This window comes from Meles meles, chromosome 6, assembly GCF_922984935.1.
Source record: "Meles meles chromosome 6, mMelMel3.1 paternal haplotype, whole genome shotgun sequence".
NCBI lineage: Eukaryota > Metazoa > Chordata > Mammalia > Carnivora > Mustelidae > Meles > Meles meles.
In genome coordinates this window covers 74,818,458-74,834,538 of record NC_060071.1, presented here as the reverse complement: position 1 = coordinate 74,834,538, position 16,081 = coordinate 74,818,458, and the positions used below count along the sequence as shown (strand labels likewise).

The 16,081-nt window shown below is 46.5% G+C and overlaps 1 protein-coding gene across 5 annotated transcripts in view; it reads left to right on the top strand.

Moving 5' to 3' along the window:
* MYO5C (myosin VC) overlaps positions 1-16,081 on the top strand; it is a 93,277-nt gene that overhangs the window by 36,415 nt on the left and 40,781 nt on the right. For all 5 annotated transcript variants that reach the window (XR_006818753.1, XM_046009077.1, XM_046009076.1 and 2 more), the window contains 11 exons: positions 1,105-1,245; positions 2,867-2,992; positions 5,232-5,315; positions 7,240-7,374; positions 7,809-7,906; positions 9,036-9,122; positions 9,558-9,669; positions 10,452-10,663; positions 12,662-12,827; positions 13,121-13,267; positions 14,909-15,073. Coding sequence is in view for 4 of the 5 variants with exons in the window: in XM_046009077.1 (XP_045865033.1) it covers positions 1,105-1,245; positions 2,867-2,992; positions 5,232-5,315; positions 7,240-7,374; positions 7,809-7,906; positions 9,036-9,122; positions 9,558-9,669; positions 10,452-10,663; positions 12,662-12,827; positions 13,121-13,267; positions 14,909-15,073 (1,473 nt within the window). In the remaining variant the exon portion in view is untranslated. The remainder of the gene's footprint in view (positions 1-1,104; positions 1,246-2,866; positions 2,993-5,231; positions 5,316-7,239; positions 7,375-7,808; positions 7,907-9,035; positions 9,123-9,557; positions 9,670-10,451; positions 10,664-12,661; positions 12,828-13,120; positions 13,268-14,908; positions 15,074-16,081) is intronic.

Genomic DNA, 16,081 nt, shown 5'->3' with positions numbered 1-16,081 from the left:
CCACAGCCTTGCAAGCCTCTGTGCCATCACTCATCGGCTCCTGTCACTTCCCCATCCCTTTTTCTTCACCTGGCAAATTCTTACTTGTCTTTTGAAATTCAGCTTCTCCTAAAACACTCCTGAAGAGAAAAAAATAATGTGACATCATGGAGAGCATGGTTTTTTATTCAAAGGGAACTGGATTTGAATCTCTGCTCTCCCACCTTCTTCCTCCGGGACCTTACGCTCAGAGCCTCGGTTTCCTCTTTGGGAAAAATGGTCACTGGTAACTGCCTGTCTGACATTGTTGTGAGGACTAGACCTTACACTGATTCACACCCAGTATATGTTTCTTCTCTTTCCTTTTCCTCACTTTGGAATTAATCCATGTATAACATTAAATTTCATCCCATTGCAAATGTACGTTAAGTACCGTAATCTCAAGGATCACCTGGAAGTTCAGCGTTTAATAACGACAAGTAGAGTTTATTCCCAGTAGATAGGCTTCATCACGCCCTTGAAGTCACCCCATCATCCTTTGCGTTCCCCTCGGCCCCATCTCTACTGTGCTCTCTGGCCTCTAAGAGAGCCATGTTTCTCAACCTCCCATTGGGCTTCCCAGCTGGCACGGGGATTCTTCTGTGGGAGGCTTTCTCCTAGATGCCCCTCCCCTCCCGCCACCTGCAGCCGGGATGAGCCCGGGGCCAGTCCTCTGGGAAACCACCCTGATACCCGTATGGCCTGAACAAGTAGTGAACGGAGCTCTCCATATTGTCGGCGTCTCACACCAGCCCCATGGCCAGCATTCTCAGGCAGGTTGGCTCCCACCCAGCCAGAGAGGCTGCACCTGTCTTGGCTAGTGGCAGTGCTGTGAGCAGGGAGGAGTTGTAAGACCACTTTGGGTGGTCCTCAGGGCATGGGGTCCCACTCAGACGAGGTGGGAGGGTCACATTAGGAACTGTGCAGCATCGGTCATGGGTAAGGATGGTGGCTTGCACCTCAAGGTCTTCCCTAAACATTGTAAACCAGTCAGGTCTCTGTGTTTCCCAAGTGTTTATGACCTGGACTTTGAAAGCACATTTTAATGTTCTGTTCAGTTTTCTCTATTAACTTCTGGATTTCCAGCATGTCTTTAAACTTGAACAAGAAGAATACATGAAGGAAGATATCCCTTGGACTCTGATAGATTTTTATGACAACCAACCAGTTATTGACCTGATCGAAGCCAAAATGGGTATTTTGGAGTTACTGGATGAAGAATGCTTGGTAACTTAAAGAATTTTTTGTGTTCAACCTCTGCATAGTAACAAATAAGAATATTACAAACTGGATTTTTTTTTTTTTGGTGTACTTATAAGTTCCTGATGTGTTACCCAACTGGTTGGACATTAATGCTGGGATGGCAGTCCATGGCAGGAACCCCAGAGGGCCAACTGAGCCTTCTATCCTCACCATGTGTAGCCCACTATTGGGTACCATCCATAACCTCTCAGGTTATGTCCACCAAGGAGGAGATCTTTGAGGCTGTCCAAGGCATATTTAGAATGGATGTGAAAATAGCAGGTGACCTCACACCACTTGCTAATGACTAATAAGAATTGAATTTTCTTTTATTTCCTCATTCTCGTGAGTCATCCATTGGGAGGGGTAGCTGAAAAATCAACATCATACAGTTCAAGAGAAGAGGTCTCTAGTTCTCCTGTTGTTATTTCCCTGTAGGAAGAACACATTTACGGTGGGCCAGCCTAGCAGTGGCTCTTGTGGGACCACAGGAATAAATAAGTCCCAGGATAGTAGTCATTTTTTGGCTTAAAGATTGTATTGTGGGGTGTTGTATGTAAGTGATGAATCACTGAATTCTACTCCAGAAATCAATATTTCACTGCATGTTCACTAACGAAAATCTAAATTAAAAAAATAAATAAATTATTCCAAAATGTAGTGGCTTGAAATAAAAGTAATTAATTAATTTTTTTAAATGTTGTATCATGATTTTTAAGCATAAATTTATTTTAAAAAAATACATCATAATGTTGAAGAGTAACTGGCCTTTTCTCCCTGGAATTCTCAATTCCATGTTTTTTCTCACAGATTTTCCTCTCTGGTCCCACCTGGGTAGCATACAGTAATCCAAGATTAAAGGGCTGGCAGCAGGGCTAAGCATCCTGGGTCGATCTAGTGAGGGCAGGGTGCCCAGGCCAAGGCAGCCTCTAGGAGATATTTGTACCTACTCTACACAGACGTTCGCTAGGCAACCAGTGTCACAAAGAAGCCTGCAGGAGTCTTTTGGATACAATGGGAGATTAAATTCACTGGGTTTGGGTCAAATATCACTGATCACTTCCATATCTTGTATCAAGAACAAGTTTTACAACTAGTTTTGTTTGAGGAAGTAGTTACTAACTAGGCTATAAAGTGAAAGAAAAGCTCTTTTCCCGAGGTAGGGGTGAAGTAGGGAGGGTTACATTTAGGGGCCAGTCTTTCCCCATTCAAGTGAGACGAAAAGTCCCATTCATGTAATGAAATCTATGCTCTTTTTGCCCCGAAACTTTAGACTTCTTTGGGAAGAAATAATAGGAATACTGCCAATTCTGCAAAAATAAATTTCTTCATTCTTGAGTTTTATTCTATGTCCATTTCCTTCTAGTTCATAACATTTTGTTTTCCTACAAGGGCATTGGTAGGTCTGTATAAGTGGCAGTGCAACGGCTGTTAGGATCAAGGACAGAGGTGTGCCTAGAGCTGCTTTATAAAAACGAGCCCCAGACGTAAGCAGCTCACTCTGAGTCGTCTGCTCCCTTGGTTTGTCAGAATTCGTACTTTTCTGTGCCCCTATTAATCTTTCAGCTCTAGTTTTCTCACTCTCTGGTTTCCTTTTCTCTTGCAGTTACCACATGGAACTGATGAAAACTGGCTTCAAAAGCTGTATAATAATTTCGTCAACAAGAACTCTTTCTTTGAGAAACCCAGGATGTCAAATGCATCCTTCATCATCCAGCACTTTGCTGACAAGGTACAGGGAGAGTCTGGGGCGATGCCGTCTGCGTTGGAGCTGGAGAGATCTCCTAGACGCCGCAGGCAGGCGGGGGCTTCTCCCGCCAGACTCAAGTCACACTCGGTCTCCGTGCCTTGCTGTGATGAAGGAGACACGCGTGTGTGTCTAACAATTTTTAACTTGTTTTTGTCGCAAAATACGAATTTCAACTGCAGTGCTTTAAAGATAAACGTGTGGCTAGTGGACCTCATTTCTGATTTTAGATTTCTTGGGAATTCATGAATCTCTTATCCGTTTATTTCCTCTATGAAATGGTTATAATCAAGACAGCATAATTGTTTTCAATAATGAAAGCTGGACCTTTTTTGAGGCTTTCCTTTTTCATTAGGTTGTAATATATTTATTACACTGATAACATAAGCTGGCTCAAGATATTGCATTTTCTAGATGATCTTTAATTTCTTCTTTATTGATCTATTTTTTAATGAGACATTACTTTAATAAAAAGAAAAAGTTATTTAAAAAATCACATTATAGAAAGCTTAGGAAATAGGGAAAAAAAAAAAAAGAAAAATCACCATAACCACTTGCCATAAACATGTTCTCCTCTTGTTTTCGTTCCCTAAGGAAACTCCCGCCCTCATAGCATTTGCTGGTTGGGTGTTACTCCTGGGTCCTGGCCAGTGCCTGGGGATCATGGGACCAATGCTAGTGCTGGGGATCATGGGACCAATGCTAGAGCTGTGCTCATGGTGACTGAAAGGGCAGGGCAGGGGCAACAAGCTGGAAAGTCGTAATGATTTTGCAGGCTAGAGGAGCACTGTAAAAACCTGCTAGCGTTTTTGATTCCTGAAGGGATGCATATGAAATGAATGATAATATCTCAGGTTATATTTTCTAGTGGTTGTCTTCTGCAGTTCCACAGCTGGGATCCCATGGGAGAAAGGGGGAGGGGAGCAAAACGATATCAGACATATGGGATTGACTTCGAGACCCTCTTCACCATACTTGGTTTCTGCACATTTAATTCCCTCCCCCTGGCACTTCCAGGAAGTCCCTCTTAAAAGCAGCATTTGGGGTGGATTGCAGGTTGGTGGGAAGAAACCACATACGCTGTAAGGTTAGCTTAGGTTCCCTGTTTAATTAGCCAGGGAAATACAATCATTTTGAAAGTGAGACGGCTGCGCTTAGATGTAACGAGTCAGTGCATCTTCCCACAGTCCCCAGAGCTCCCGACAGAGGCAGCTGTGACGCGGTCCCCACAGATGGTCTTATTACATTGTTAAACCTTTGCCCGTAAGCCAGTGGCTGACACCACCAGCCTGGAAGAATTTATGCAACAACCTAAGGTCTTCATTCACAAGGGAGTGTTTGCACACAGCTGGTGTTCCTGGTTCTTAACCCAAACTCTGCCCAGCAAGGATGCTGCCTCCCTTAAGGAGACAAAGCAGAGTACTTGCTCAGGGGTCTGCGAACACCCTCTCTGCCCCCAGATTCCAGCATCCCCGAAAGCCTGTTTTTGCACAGTCATGAAAACTGTACTTTGAACATATTTTCTAATTATGAAAAATATGTATCATATAATAAACTATGTAACCCAGAGGCATAAACTATTTGGGTTTGAATATTTAAGCAACCACCGTGGATATGTTTGAGGGATTCAAGAAGCCTTATGGTTCTGAAAGGGCCGCAGAGAGTTTCCCTAAACCAGACTGAAGCAGTGCAGACATTTACCCCCCTAACCTGACTCTATGGTTTTGGTGGCCCTCAAAAACTTTGTGGTCAAATGGTCAGTTTTTCTTTCCTCTCTACCATATTATGCTGCTTTAGGAAAATATTTCTGTTTGAACCCAAAGGACAACACTGAGATAGTTTCCTCCTCCAGATGGCTTCAAAGGCAGAGTGAACCCCAAGCCAGTTCTTCATAGAACTGTGTGTATTAACTGCACCCACTGCAGGGATGACTGGTCACCTGTGGCTAGAAGGAACCGACAGGTGTGTACAGCGTGATCAGTGACTAGTGAGAAATCCAGGCAGTGCAAGAGGCTGGCTCTTTCCATCAGATGACATATTCCCAGCTCCCAAAGTTTTATCTAAATGGTTTTCTGTGATAAACGAAACTGGATCTCTTTTTAGAGGTTTGCCTTTTTAGCCACTTCATTCATCATTGTTAAAAAGGAAAAAGAGAAATCCCATGGTCCTTAGATGCTGTCTGCTTTTGTTTCTTTGGAAATAATTAAATCCTTTCTCTGCGTAGGTAGAATATAAATGTGAAGGATTTCTTGAGAAGAACAGAGATACCGTCTATGACATGCTGGTTGAAATCATGAGAGCGAGCAAGGTTTGTAAGTTTCTAAGGGGGTAATTAATGTTATTTGTTATATAACTTGACATGGACCTAGTTGTGCATCAGGAAAGAGTAAGAAGTGTGTGGGTGTGTGTACTGTATTGCAGTGGCAAACTGTAGCTCAGACCTAGAAGAAATAACTGTTTTGGAATTGGGACTGAAATATGTATTAGGCTTCTGAAAGCATCCAAATAAATATCCACTAGATATAAAATCAGAAATCAAGCTGGGCGCGGTGGCAAGCACCTGTAGTCCCAGCTACTCAAGAGGCAGGAGGATCGCAGGAGTTCTGGGCTGTAGGGTGCTATGCTGATCGGGTGTCCGCACTAAGTTCGACATCAATGTGGTGACCTCCCGGGAGCAGGGGACCACAAGGTTGCCTAAGGAGAGGTGAACCGGCCCAGGTCAGAAACGGAGCAGGTCAAAATTCCTGAGCTGATCAGTAGTGGGATCGCGCCTGTGAATAGCCACTGCACTCCAGCCTGGGCAACATAGCGAGACCCCATCTCTTAAAAAAAAAAATAATAATAATCAGAAATCAAAATGTGCGGGAAGCCAGAGAGGAAGAATAGCTAATATATAACCAGTTACGCGACCACAGTTTACATTTGATTCATTGACAAATATTTCTATAGCACTACCATGTGCCAAGCACTGGTCCCAGATTCCCAACACAGGAGTGAACAAGGCAGTCAGTTCCCGTCCTTGTGGAGGGACACACCCTAACCACATAAGTAGCAATGGCAGGTGGTGCTAAGCATCCAAAGGAAACCAGGACAAGACAGAAAGAGGGTGACCCAGGGAAAGCGGTGCTGGCTCCAATGTGCAAGCTCCTCGAATCCACAGTTCTGTACGAGGAATAGTGTCGTCAAAGGAATGACTTCTGGATTTTTCTCTTCCACTTCAAACATTTCCTTATTAACATTTGAGACTAAGAATAAGCCATACATGAACCTTCATTGTGTGAATATTTGGTTTGATCATATTTATTATTTTCCTCTTTTAAAAGATCCGCAATCCTCTGTTGTTATTCAAGAGTTCTGACGGGTTCCCAAATGAGCAGGAGCGCTTCCCCTAACAATCATAAATAAGTCCCCACATGTCAACTTCAGTTATTAAAACCGATTTATGTTAGAGAATTCAGTGTGGAAATGGCCTGCATCTTGTGTACAAAATTAGTTGATTTAATTCACCAATTTCTTACTCGCCCCCAAGCGTACCCCAGGGTCCATTCTAGAAGATGGATGCGGGTCACGTGAGAGCACAGATGGGTGTCCATCTGTGCGGCTCAGCACGAAGGCTCTCAGACGTGTGGCACGTTCAGACCCACTGGTTTCACAGGGGGAAATACAGGGATTCCCCTCCAAAGGAGACTGTCAATGTCTGATTTAAAAGGGGGAAAAATGAGTTTCACTCTGAGAAGATAAGACAGAGAAGTAATTGATGTTTGGTGGAAAGTAATGAGTATCTTAGAAGCAGATTTTCTTACTTAGAAGAAATTGGAATTAATTTGAGTTAGGGCACAAATTTTTTTATCTTTTTTTTAACCTCATTCTAAGCAAGTGAAGGGAGTAGAGCTAGAAAATATTTTAATAAAACCTCAAATAATGGGTAGAACTTAGACAGGGATGAAAACGTGAGGTAGGAGGGAGAAGATTCCAGGTGTAGAAACAGCATACGGACCCACAGACCCACGAAGACATTGGCATGGATTTCTCTCTGCTCACATTCCTGGAAAGAAGCCCTGTGTCACCCTGAGGGAGGATAGTCCTCTTGTGGGATTCAGATCTGACTGTAGACATTAGAGACTGCTAACCTCCCTTTACACGGGCCTATTGTGACCGTTTTTGTGGTTTGTATCAGCTGATGACTGAGAATGAACACCTCTGGACATTGAAATCCTCTCTGTTTCTTCCAGTTTCAACTCTGTGCCAGCTTTTTTCAAGAAAATCCAGTTCCTCCTTCCCCTTACAGGTCAGCGATCACAGTTAAATCTGCAAAGCCAGTCATCAAGCCAAACAACAAGCAGTTCCGGACCACAGTGGGGAACAAGGTACCCCCAAAGTAACTGAGGGCAAGGGGGTCAGGCCCCACAGGGCACCAGGCAGTGGTAGGGCCCACATTCCAGGCCTGGATACGGGCACTGAGCTGCTTCACATCTACTATGTATGTAAGTGCAAAGAAAGGCCACAGGTCATCATCATCACACCTCAGCCTCCAAGGCTGTACACACCTGAGCAAACCACGTGTTCACACAGTAACATGATTTACTGAGTTCCCTGCTGTTTGGGAAAATTGGATAGAGCAGCATTCTATCCAGAGTATAGGACCTGCTAGTAATAATCACAGTCATGGTTTGAAAGCTTTCATAATAGTTGTTAATGCATGAAGTTAACTTTTCTCCTTCTTAATTTACAAAGATTAGGCCTTTTTTTTTTTTGGCCTTGACTTAAGCATGACATTTTAATCTCTGACCTTGTCTCCTAGTTCCGCAGCTCTCTGTATTTGCTCATGGAAACCCTCAATGCGACCACACCCCACTATGTGCGATGCATCAAGCCAAATGATGAGAAATTACCCTTTGAGTAAGTGTTTCTATGCAGCAGAGTGAAAACACTGAGGAGGCCATTTCTGTCACAATGTTGGAAAATTTGCTTATACTTCTCTTGAAGTTTACTGTTTCTAGCTTTTTAACAATTCAGAACAACTCTGTCTTTCACATACACTGTAAGCCAGCACAGCCCCTCTCAGGAGTCTTGTCTCCAGGCCAAAGCCAAGGGGCCAGCTTTCCAAGAATAGCCCACAAATGAAGTTCATGTAGCTGGGAAAGCCAGAGCAGCTCCTTGCTTATAAGAAGGATTTGTGTACAGCATGGTCACTAACAGTTATATTATAACTATTAACTGTAATAGCATTATAGTTAATAATACTATATTGTGTGTTGGAAACTTGCTAACAGAGTAGGTCCTAAAAGCCCTCCTCACAGGAAAGAAACTGTTTAACTATGGGGGAGGGGAGTGGGACCATTTCAGTGTGTACAAATACCAGGTCACTATGTTGCACACCTCAGAGCTATGACTGTGATGCTGCCTGTCAGTTAGACCTCAGTAAAAAAGAAAATTTGATTTTTGAAAGAAAGGTGGTAGAGGAACAGAGGTTTCACCCTCCAACATGGCATGAGACGTGCGACTTGCTGTCTGGAGCCCCTGGGAAAGCCCCAGGCTCAGGAGTGGACATTGCAGAGTCTCTTTGAGCTGACTAGAGCTGAGAGGTGTCTGAGGGACGTGGCCCACCCAGGAAGTGGCCATGTCTGGGGGGACCACCAGACGCTCGGACCTCAGCTGGTCGGTGTCCCTGTCCCTTCAAGGGAATTCTAGCGTCAAATGGACACTCGGAGGGGGCAGGCGGGAACGTTTCCTCCACTCTGGTTGTCCTGCAAAGCTGAACCAAAGGCCCTCTCCCCACAAAGCAGCCTCCCTTTATCCACTGTCAGACTCCATTGCTCATTTCTCCACGAACTCAGTCAGCTTCTGGAAGGCCGGTGGAGCTGCTGTTTTCCGGGGGTCCGTGGAGTGGCTGGGGGCCGGCGTGGGGAGCGCAGAGGCCCACCCGGCTTCCCAGGGTGCCCCGCCCAGGTGTCTCCGCTGCGCTGCTCCGAGGCACGTTTGTCCGTCACCAAGGCTTAACCCATCTCCTGACTCACGTTTCTTTCAGGTTCGACTCCAGGAGGATTGCTCAGCAGCTGCGAGCCTGCGGCGTCTTAGAGACGATTCGCATCGGTGCGCAGAGCTATCCTTCCAGGTTCGTGGTCACGCCATCTTTTGGGGGGGAGGAAGGCCCAACTTCAGGTCTGCTGAGAACCATGGGAGAGTCTGCCAGGCCTTTTTGTCAGATACCTGCCGAAGATGCGCCCAAGATTTTTCCTGCTGTGCTTTAGGAAGGCCAGAAGAGGGCCACTGACAGGGGGTGCATGGGACAGGGGTCACTGCCGCCCCATCACCTGTTTCCATGGCTGGTGAACACCGCCTGCTGCCCCTGTACTGCTCCTGGGGGAGGAGAGCACAATTGATGGGGCAGAATGTTAGCAGAAATACAGTACGGGGAGCATGCAGGATGAGGTCAAAGGTCAGTGCCATCATCCCAGGACTGACTCCACCACCCCATCAGCAGTGGAAACCGCAGACGGGCCATGCCTCCTCGCTGCCACGCCTCCTTAGACCCCCTTTGACTTTGCAGGTGGACGTACATCGAATTCTATAGTCGCTACGGTGTGCTCATGACCAAACGGGAGCTTTCATTCAGCGATAAAAAGGAGGTGTGCAAGGTGGTTTTACACAGGCTCATCCAGGTCAGTCTCGCTCAACTCCGGGAATGACAAGCTCTTACCGAGCTGCCTATCTCCTGAATGTGTTTCCATACCCACCTGTCTCAGAACTGTATTGTCATGAATGCCAAGGAAGAAAATATGCCCTGAGCCTTATGTGCTGAGGTCAGAGCAGACACACTAACGGGGGCATCATCTCTTGAGACTAGGAGTCACCATTAGGGACCCAGACTCGAACCCCAGCCTCCCTCAGAGTCCTCCTTATCCTACATTGTCCTCCCATCATCTAAGGAACTCTGATGGGCCTGGTTTATATCACACGGTCAACTGAGATGTCTCCACCCTAGGAGGGTCCCAGACAGGTACTCCGTATGGATTTGGGTCATTGCTGTAGCAGTGAGTTGTGGGAAGGCAGTAAAGACAGAGGTACCAAAGCCAGGAAAGGGGGTGGTGAAGACAAACCAAAATGAAGACAGAAATCAGACCTTTCCAAGCTCTGCTCTCTTGTCGAGAGAAGCTGAAGCTTCCCAACAGCCCAACAGATAATCACCGAACATTCACTCAGCCCTCTCACCCCACAGACGGACCCCTGAACCTCAAGTCCATTTCTTCCCCCAGTGGCTTTAAACAGACATCTCAAAAAATAAATTTTGAGGTCCTGATCAGAATTTTTCTGCTTTCTGTCAAGGAGCAGATATGTCAAAATAACAATGTTTTGGCATCTTCGAATCTCTAAACATCTTTTCCAAACACTCTAGAAACTCTGGAAGATTTTTATTTCTGATTCTGTCATTTTTCTCTTCCAGGATTCTAATCAGTACCAGTTTGGTAAAACCAAAATTTTCTTCAGAGCAGGACAAGTGGCCTATTTAGAGAAACTCCGACTGGATAAGCTCAGGCAGAGTTGTGTTGTGATACAAAAGCACATCCGTGGCTGGCTCCAGAGAAAAAAGTTCCTCCGAGAAAGACAAGCTGCTCTGACCATCCAGCAGTACTTCCGGGGTCAGCAGACCGTGAGGTACACCAGAGCTGAGGAAGCCAGGGGCTAGGGTGGAGGGGAGGGGGGTACGGATTGTGTGGTTCTCATGACTGTGGGCCGTGAGCCTGGAGATGAGAAGGTCATGTCCTTGGGGCAGGGAGTGCTAACTCTGCCTACTGTTCCCACAACAGAAGTGACCTCTAGGACCCTGAAGCTCTGATCAGGGTTTTGAAGTGAGACCAGGTATAGGGATTGGACCCCTTTTCCATGGGAAGTGAAAATGCCAAAGGCAGTCAGGGTCCCTACATAAATGCTGTGTGTAGCCACTGACCAACCTACCTGCAGAGAGTGGGGGTGCCGGCAGTACCCGAGGGGATCCATGGCAAGGCTCTGCCAGCAAATATAGAGCAACTCCCAAGGGGGTGGATGAATGTGGGGGCAGTTCCACCAATCCTACCCCTCACTGAGTGCTTCCCAGAGGCCATGCCAGGCTGGCCAGTGAGAGGGTGTCCTTCCCGACAGCAGCATGTGCTAGTATGCATGGGCGCTGCCTCTGGCCTCAGCGTGCCATGAGGAGAGCGGAGAAGGCAGCTCTTTAAGGGTCAGGCTGTGTCACAGGACCTGACCTCTACCTGAGCTGGTTTTGCCACCCCACCCCAGGTGACCGTCTTACACATATACATAGTCAGGCTTGCCCTCCCGCACCTCTGAGTCAGGCAACAGCAGCTGTCTTCAGGGCAGGAAAAGCCAGGGTTATCTTCTTCCCCAGGTCAGTCCCCCTTTCTGTCTGGGAATCACAGTGGCCTGACAGTTCTACCCCTGCTTACCTCTCGTGCCTGTCCCTTCATTCTGATCCCATGCCTCTGTCCTGCATGAGGCCTCCACTACACTTGCCTCCTGGTCCCACAGCACAGCCTCCCCCTACTGTCTGTCGTCTGGAAGCAGAGTCTGTGGGAGCCACTGCCCTCCTCTTGTCCTTAATGCCTCCAGTGACCCCTGTTTCCTACACTCTGTCTTTGGCATGGCATTCAAGGCCCCCCATGGCCTAGCTGCATTCATGAGAGTGGAAGCTCTGGGAGAGCCGGGACCCTGCTTTCATACACAGCCATGGGTATCCAATAACTACACTTTTCAATAACACATGGTCTCTATTTTTCTAATTTTTACATGTATCTTATATTCTGACAGTTCCAGACAAATTCTCTTTTTCCGAGTATTTCCGGCATTGCTTAGGCCTCCATATGTTCACTGGTCCTTAGCCTGAAATGCTTTTTCCAGCCTTCACTGTCTCCAGAAATCCCACTTCTCCATCAATGGCTGGCTCACAAGCAGAATGATAGTTCTGTAAGATCTCTCTTACGGATCTTTTAGTCGTTACTTTATTTTTCCTCTTATCCCACCTGGCCATTCATAAGTCTGCAACATGAGGTTGTCAGCTCTGAAGGGAAGAACTTTGTCTTTACCTCTGATGCTTTAGACAGGAGTTGACAGGCTTTTTCTGGAAGAGCCGAATATTCGGACTTTGGGGGCCAGACAGTTTCTCAGAACTCTCCAACTTTGCTGTTGCTAGGCACAGATAAAATACAGATGATAGTCGTGGCAGTGTCTCCATAACACTGGACAATAACAGGTTGCGGGCTGCAGAATTGGTCCCCAGACTGTAGTTTGCCAAGCCCTGATCTGGAGCTGCTCCATGATTCCCCACCAGGCTGAATGAGCAGGTGCACAGTCAAAGCCCCGTTTTCTTCTCACATATGTGAGCAACGGTGAATTGACCAGCCTGAATGTGGGGAGTGTGCAAGTTGCCACATCGTTCCCCTGGCCTGGAGCAGGCCCACATTTAGATCAGGGTGAATGGAAGCTGAGGAGACTGACTTCCAGCAGGTGTTAGACTCAATGAGTTCTGGAGTTTAACAGTAGATTTGCAAAATATTTGACTGTTCCTCAGTGGGGGGAATAATGCTGCACCAGCTCATCACTGTGCAGAAACCAGGGTTCTGTGGATAACAGGTCCACTCCGCATTCTTTTTAACCAAGGAAAACTATTACGGCAACAGCCTTGAAAGAAGCATGGGCCGCCATCATCATTCAGAAGTACTGTCGTGGGTATCTTGTCCGCAGTCTGTACCAGCTGATCCGCGTGGCTGCCATCACCATCCAGGCCTACACCAGAGGACTCCTGGCAAGGAGGAGGTACCGAAAGGTACGGCTGAGACCCTGCACTTTCTTAGTCATAGTGAGATGGTCTTTTTCTGGAGGAAGACCTTCGTAGAGAGTGTGGATTGCTGGTATCTGAGTGTTCATACATGTCCGCTACAGGTTGGCTTGGTCATAGTTTCAGAAGTCTAGGTATAATAGGACTCTGTGGGTTAATTACAAGAAATTTGTATTTTACACTGTGAGAATATTTTAATAGTTGTGTCTCTCAACATTGGAGGATTTGATGAGAGAAACAGTGGGGAACCAATCTGCATTTCAAAAATTTTTGTTTTAAAGATGCTGGAGGAACACAAGGCTGTGATCCTACAGAAATACGCACGGGCGTGGCTGGCCAGACGCAGATTCCAGAGTATCCGACGATTTGTGCTCAACATTCAGCTCACATACAGGGTCCAGCATTTGCAGAAAAAGCTAGAAGATCAGGTAGGTGTTCATAATGTATCTTTCATATGTATTTTTCCAACTGATTTCTTTTGTCCTGGGCCAATTCCTTAGCTAACGCTATTAAGATTTATGCCCATATTAGGAAGTTCAGATAGATAATGTGGACCACCTTATTCAGAAAACAGAAGTACACTGTAAAAGGCTGCTCCATGCGGTTGTATAGGTTGTACACTGCACAAGGTCAGCTGCTGAAGAGTGTAAGTGGGGCTGAAATCCAGGCTAACTTTGCTTTTGTCAACACATGTGTCCTGGTACAAAGCTGCCTTGGGACAGGAGTGCCTTTTTCTCACCTGCACAAAGATGTCCACATGCCAAGCCATGCTCCCTTAGGACTGTGTTGGCTCAGAGAAGTTGCTCCTTTCTAATTTGCCCAAAGGTCTATATGGTCTATCTGCAGCCCTTCCTATTTTGGGGAGACTTCTCATACCATCTCCACTGGTAGGAAACAAAAATCTACCTGCTCTCAGTCAGTGGAGAAGGGCTGTATCATATGCAGGGTCCAGATCTATAAAACTCACTTCTGGGCCTATCCCAAACAATACTGAGATTCTCCTAGGGGAAACTTAAAACTTAGCCATGAACGGAGTCTTAGGAGTCCTTAGCGAATGGGTAAATGTGCAAAAAACCCCTTGAGGTTTGGATGCAGTTACTCTTTATTGTGCTCTTGTGCGCAGGCCTACCCCTTCTGGGTCTTGCGCAGACCAGTACCAAAACGCTGCAGCGAAAGCTGGGAGGAGGGCCCCCGGGGGTCCTGATGCTGCCAGGGCTCCACCCTGGGCATGTTCATTTGCTGGGGCTGCCATAACAAACGCCCACAGCCTGTGTGGCCTACACAACAGACATTTCTTTTGTCACAGTTTTGGAGACTAGAAGGCCAAGATCAAAGTGTTGGCAGAGTTGGTCTCTACTGAGCTGTCCCTTCTTGACTTGCAGATGGCCGTCTTCCCTCAGTGTCTATGTCCTAATCTCTTCTTATAGGGACACCAGTCATACTGGATTAGGGCCTGCCAATATGACCTCGTTTTACCTTAATTTTGTCTTTAAAGACCCTATCTCTAAATACAGTTATATTCTGAGGTGTTGGGTATTAGGACTGTAACATGTGACTTTGAGGGGCAGCAGGGGACACAGTGTATCCCATAGCATTAGGGCTATCTTAGAGCTCCAGGATTGCGCTTGTCCTGCGCTCAGAGTGCCATCAGCTCAGGAAGTTTGCCTGACCACGTCTGCCTTGCTATTTGCTGTGGATGAAGATGTTCATACGTGCAATCATAATTAAAACTGTGATCAGCGTAGGGATGCCTGGGTGGCTCAGTGGGTTAAGCCGCTGCCTTCAGCTCAGGTCATGATCCCAGGATCCTGGGATCGAATCCCGCATCAGGCTCCTTGATGGGCAGGAAGCCTGCTTCTCCCTCTGCCTCTGCCTGCCACTCTGCTTGCTTGTGTGCGTGCGCTCTCTCTCTCTCTTACAAATAAATAAATAAACAAAGTCTTAAAACTGTGATCAGTATAGATAAACCCCTGATAGATCTAGACGCCATGTTAAATGTTGTGAGAGGCAAATGGAATTGCTTCTTTATTTTGGATAAACCCCCAAATATCTGCTGTTTTTTCCTCTAGAACAAAGAGAACCATGGTCTGGTGGAGAAGCTGACCAGCCTTGCCGCTCTTCGGGCCGGTGACACGGAGAAGATTCAGAAACTGGAATATGAGCTGGACAAAGCAGCTGCCCATAGGCACAGTTATGAGGAGAAGGGGAAGAAATACAAGGCTGCCACGGAAGAGGTCTGTGCTGGTCGTGATTATGGAATTCCAAGCGAGTCTTTCTGGGCAAGAGGTCACGGGACAGCATTTTCCCACAAAGCAGATTTCTGCAGAACAGATCAGATTTTGCTATTGGCTTCCATCAACAAAGGGAGGTCTACCTTTGAGGGGAGAGGAGATCAAAGGCCTAGAATCTGGGGGAAGGGGAGGAGGCTCGTGCTTCAAGACATACAACATAAGGTTTCCTTTTTTTTCAACTATCTTGAAGTGATGAAAGCTCTTTTAAAGCAAAGGAACTCTGGCTAGATGCTTACCTCTCTTCCACGAGGATCTTGGTCTCCTATCGCTTGTCCTTCTGGACCATGCCCTGAAGCATCTTCCCCAGAAGAGCAGTGCAAAGTTTGGGGCAGGTTTTCATCTCTGTAGTCGAGTAAAATGAGCAGTAGACAGAGATCAGATGTCCCCGGCTCAGATCTCGTCTTTGTTGCCATCGGGTTGGGCAACCTTGGGCAAGTCCCCTACCCTCTCTGATGTAAGATGGGAGTAACAAAAAGGGACTGACAGAGTCCTTGTGAAGATAAAGTTGTCAGATGAAATCATCTAGCCATGTGCCTACCGTGGAGACCTGCACAAGTGTGAGCTGCTGTTCTCTGAAGCAGTGGTATTTATTACCCTCCACTCTCCCGTACTTTCCAAAGTCCTACGGCACCCAGGTTCGGGGCAGCCTGGAGCCCCAGGGCCCCTCCCGTGGCATGCACTGCCCATCAGCAGCCATCAGCACCAAGTGGCCCCAGCTGCCGGTTCAACAGATACTTTACTAGGAGAAGCTAAGATAATAGAACTTCTGTCCTGATCACACATTCTTCCGAGTAATAATACTCTCAAAGTGTGGTTCCGCTTTATATCATAAATTATTTTTAGCCTATTAAATATATGCATACCTTGGCTGTTGAGAAGCTTCCAGAAAAGGATAGAGGCATTTTCTTACTTTGAGGAGGATTTGGTGGTTTCTCCTTGACTTCAGCCATT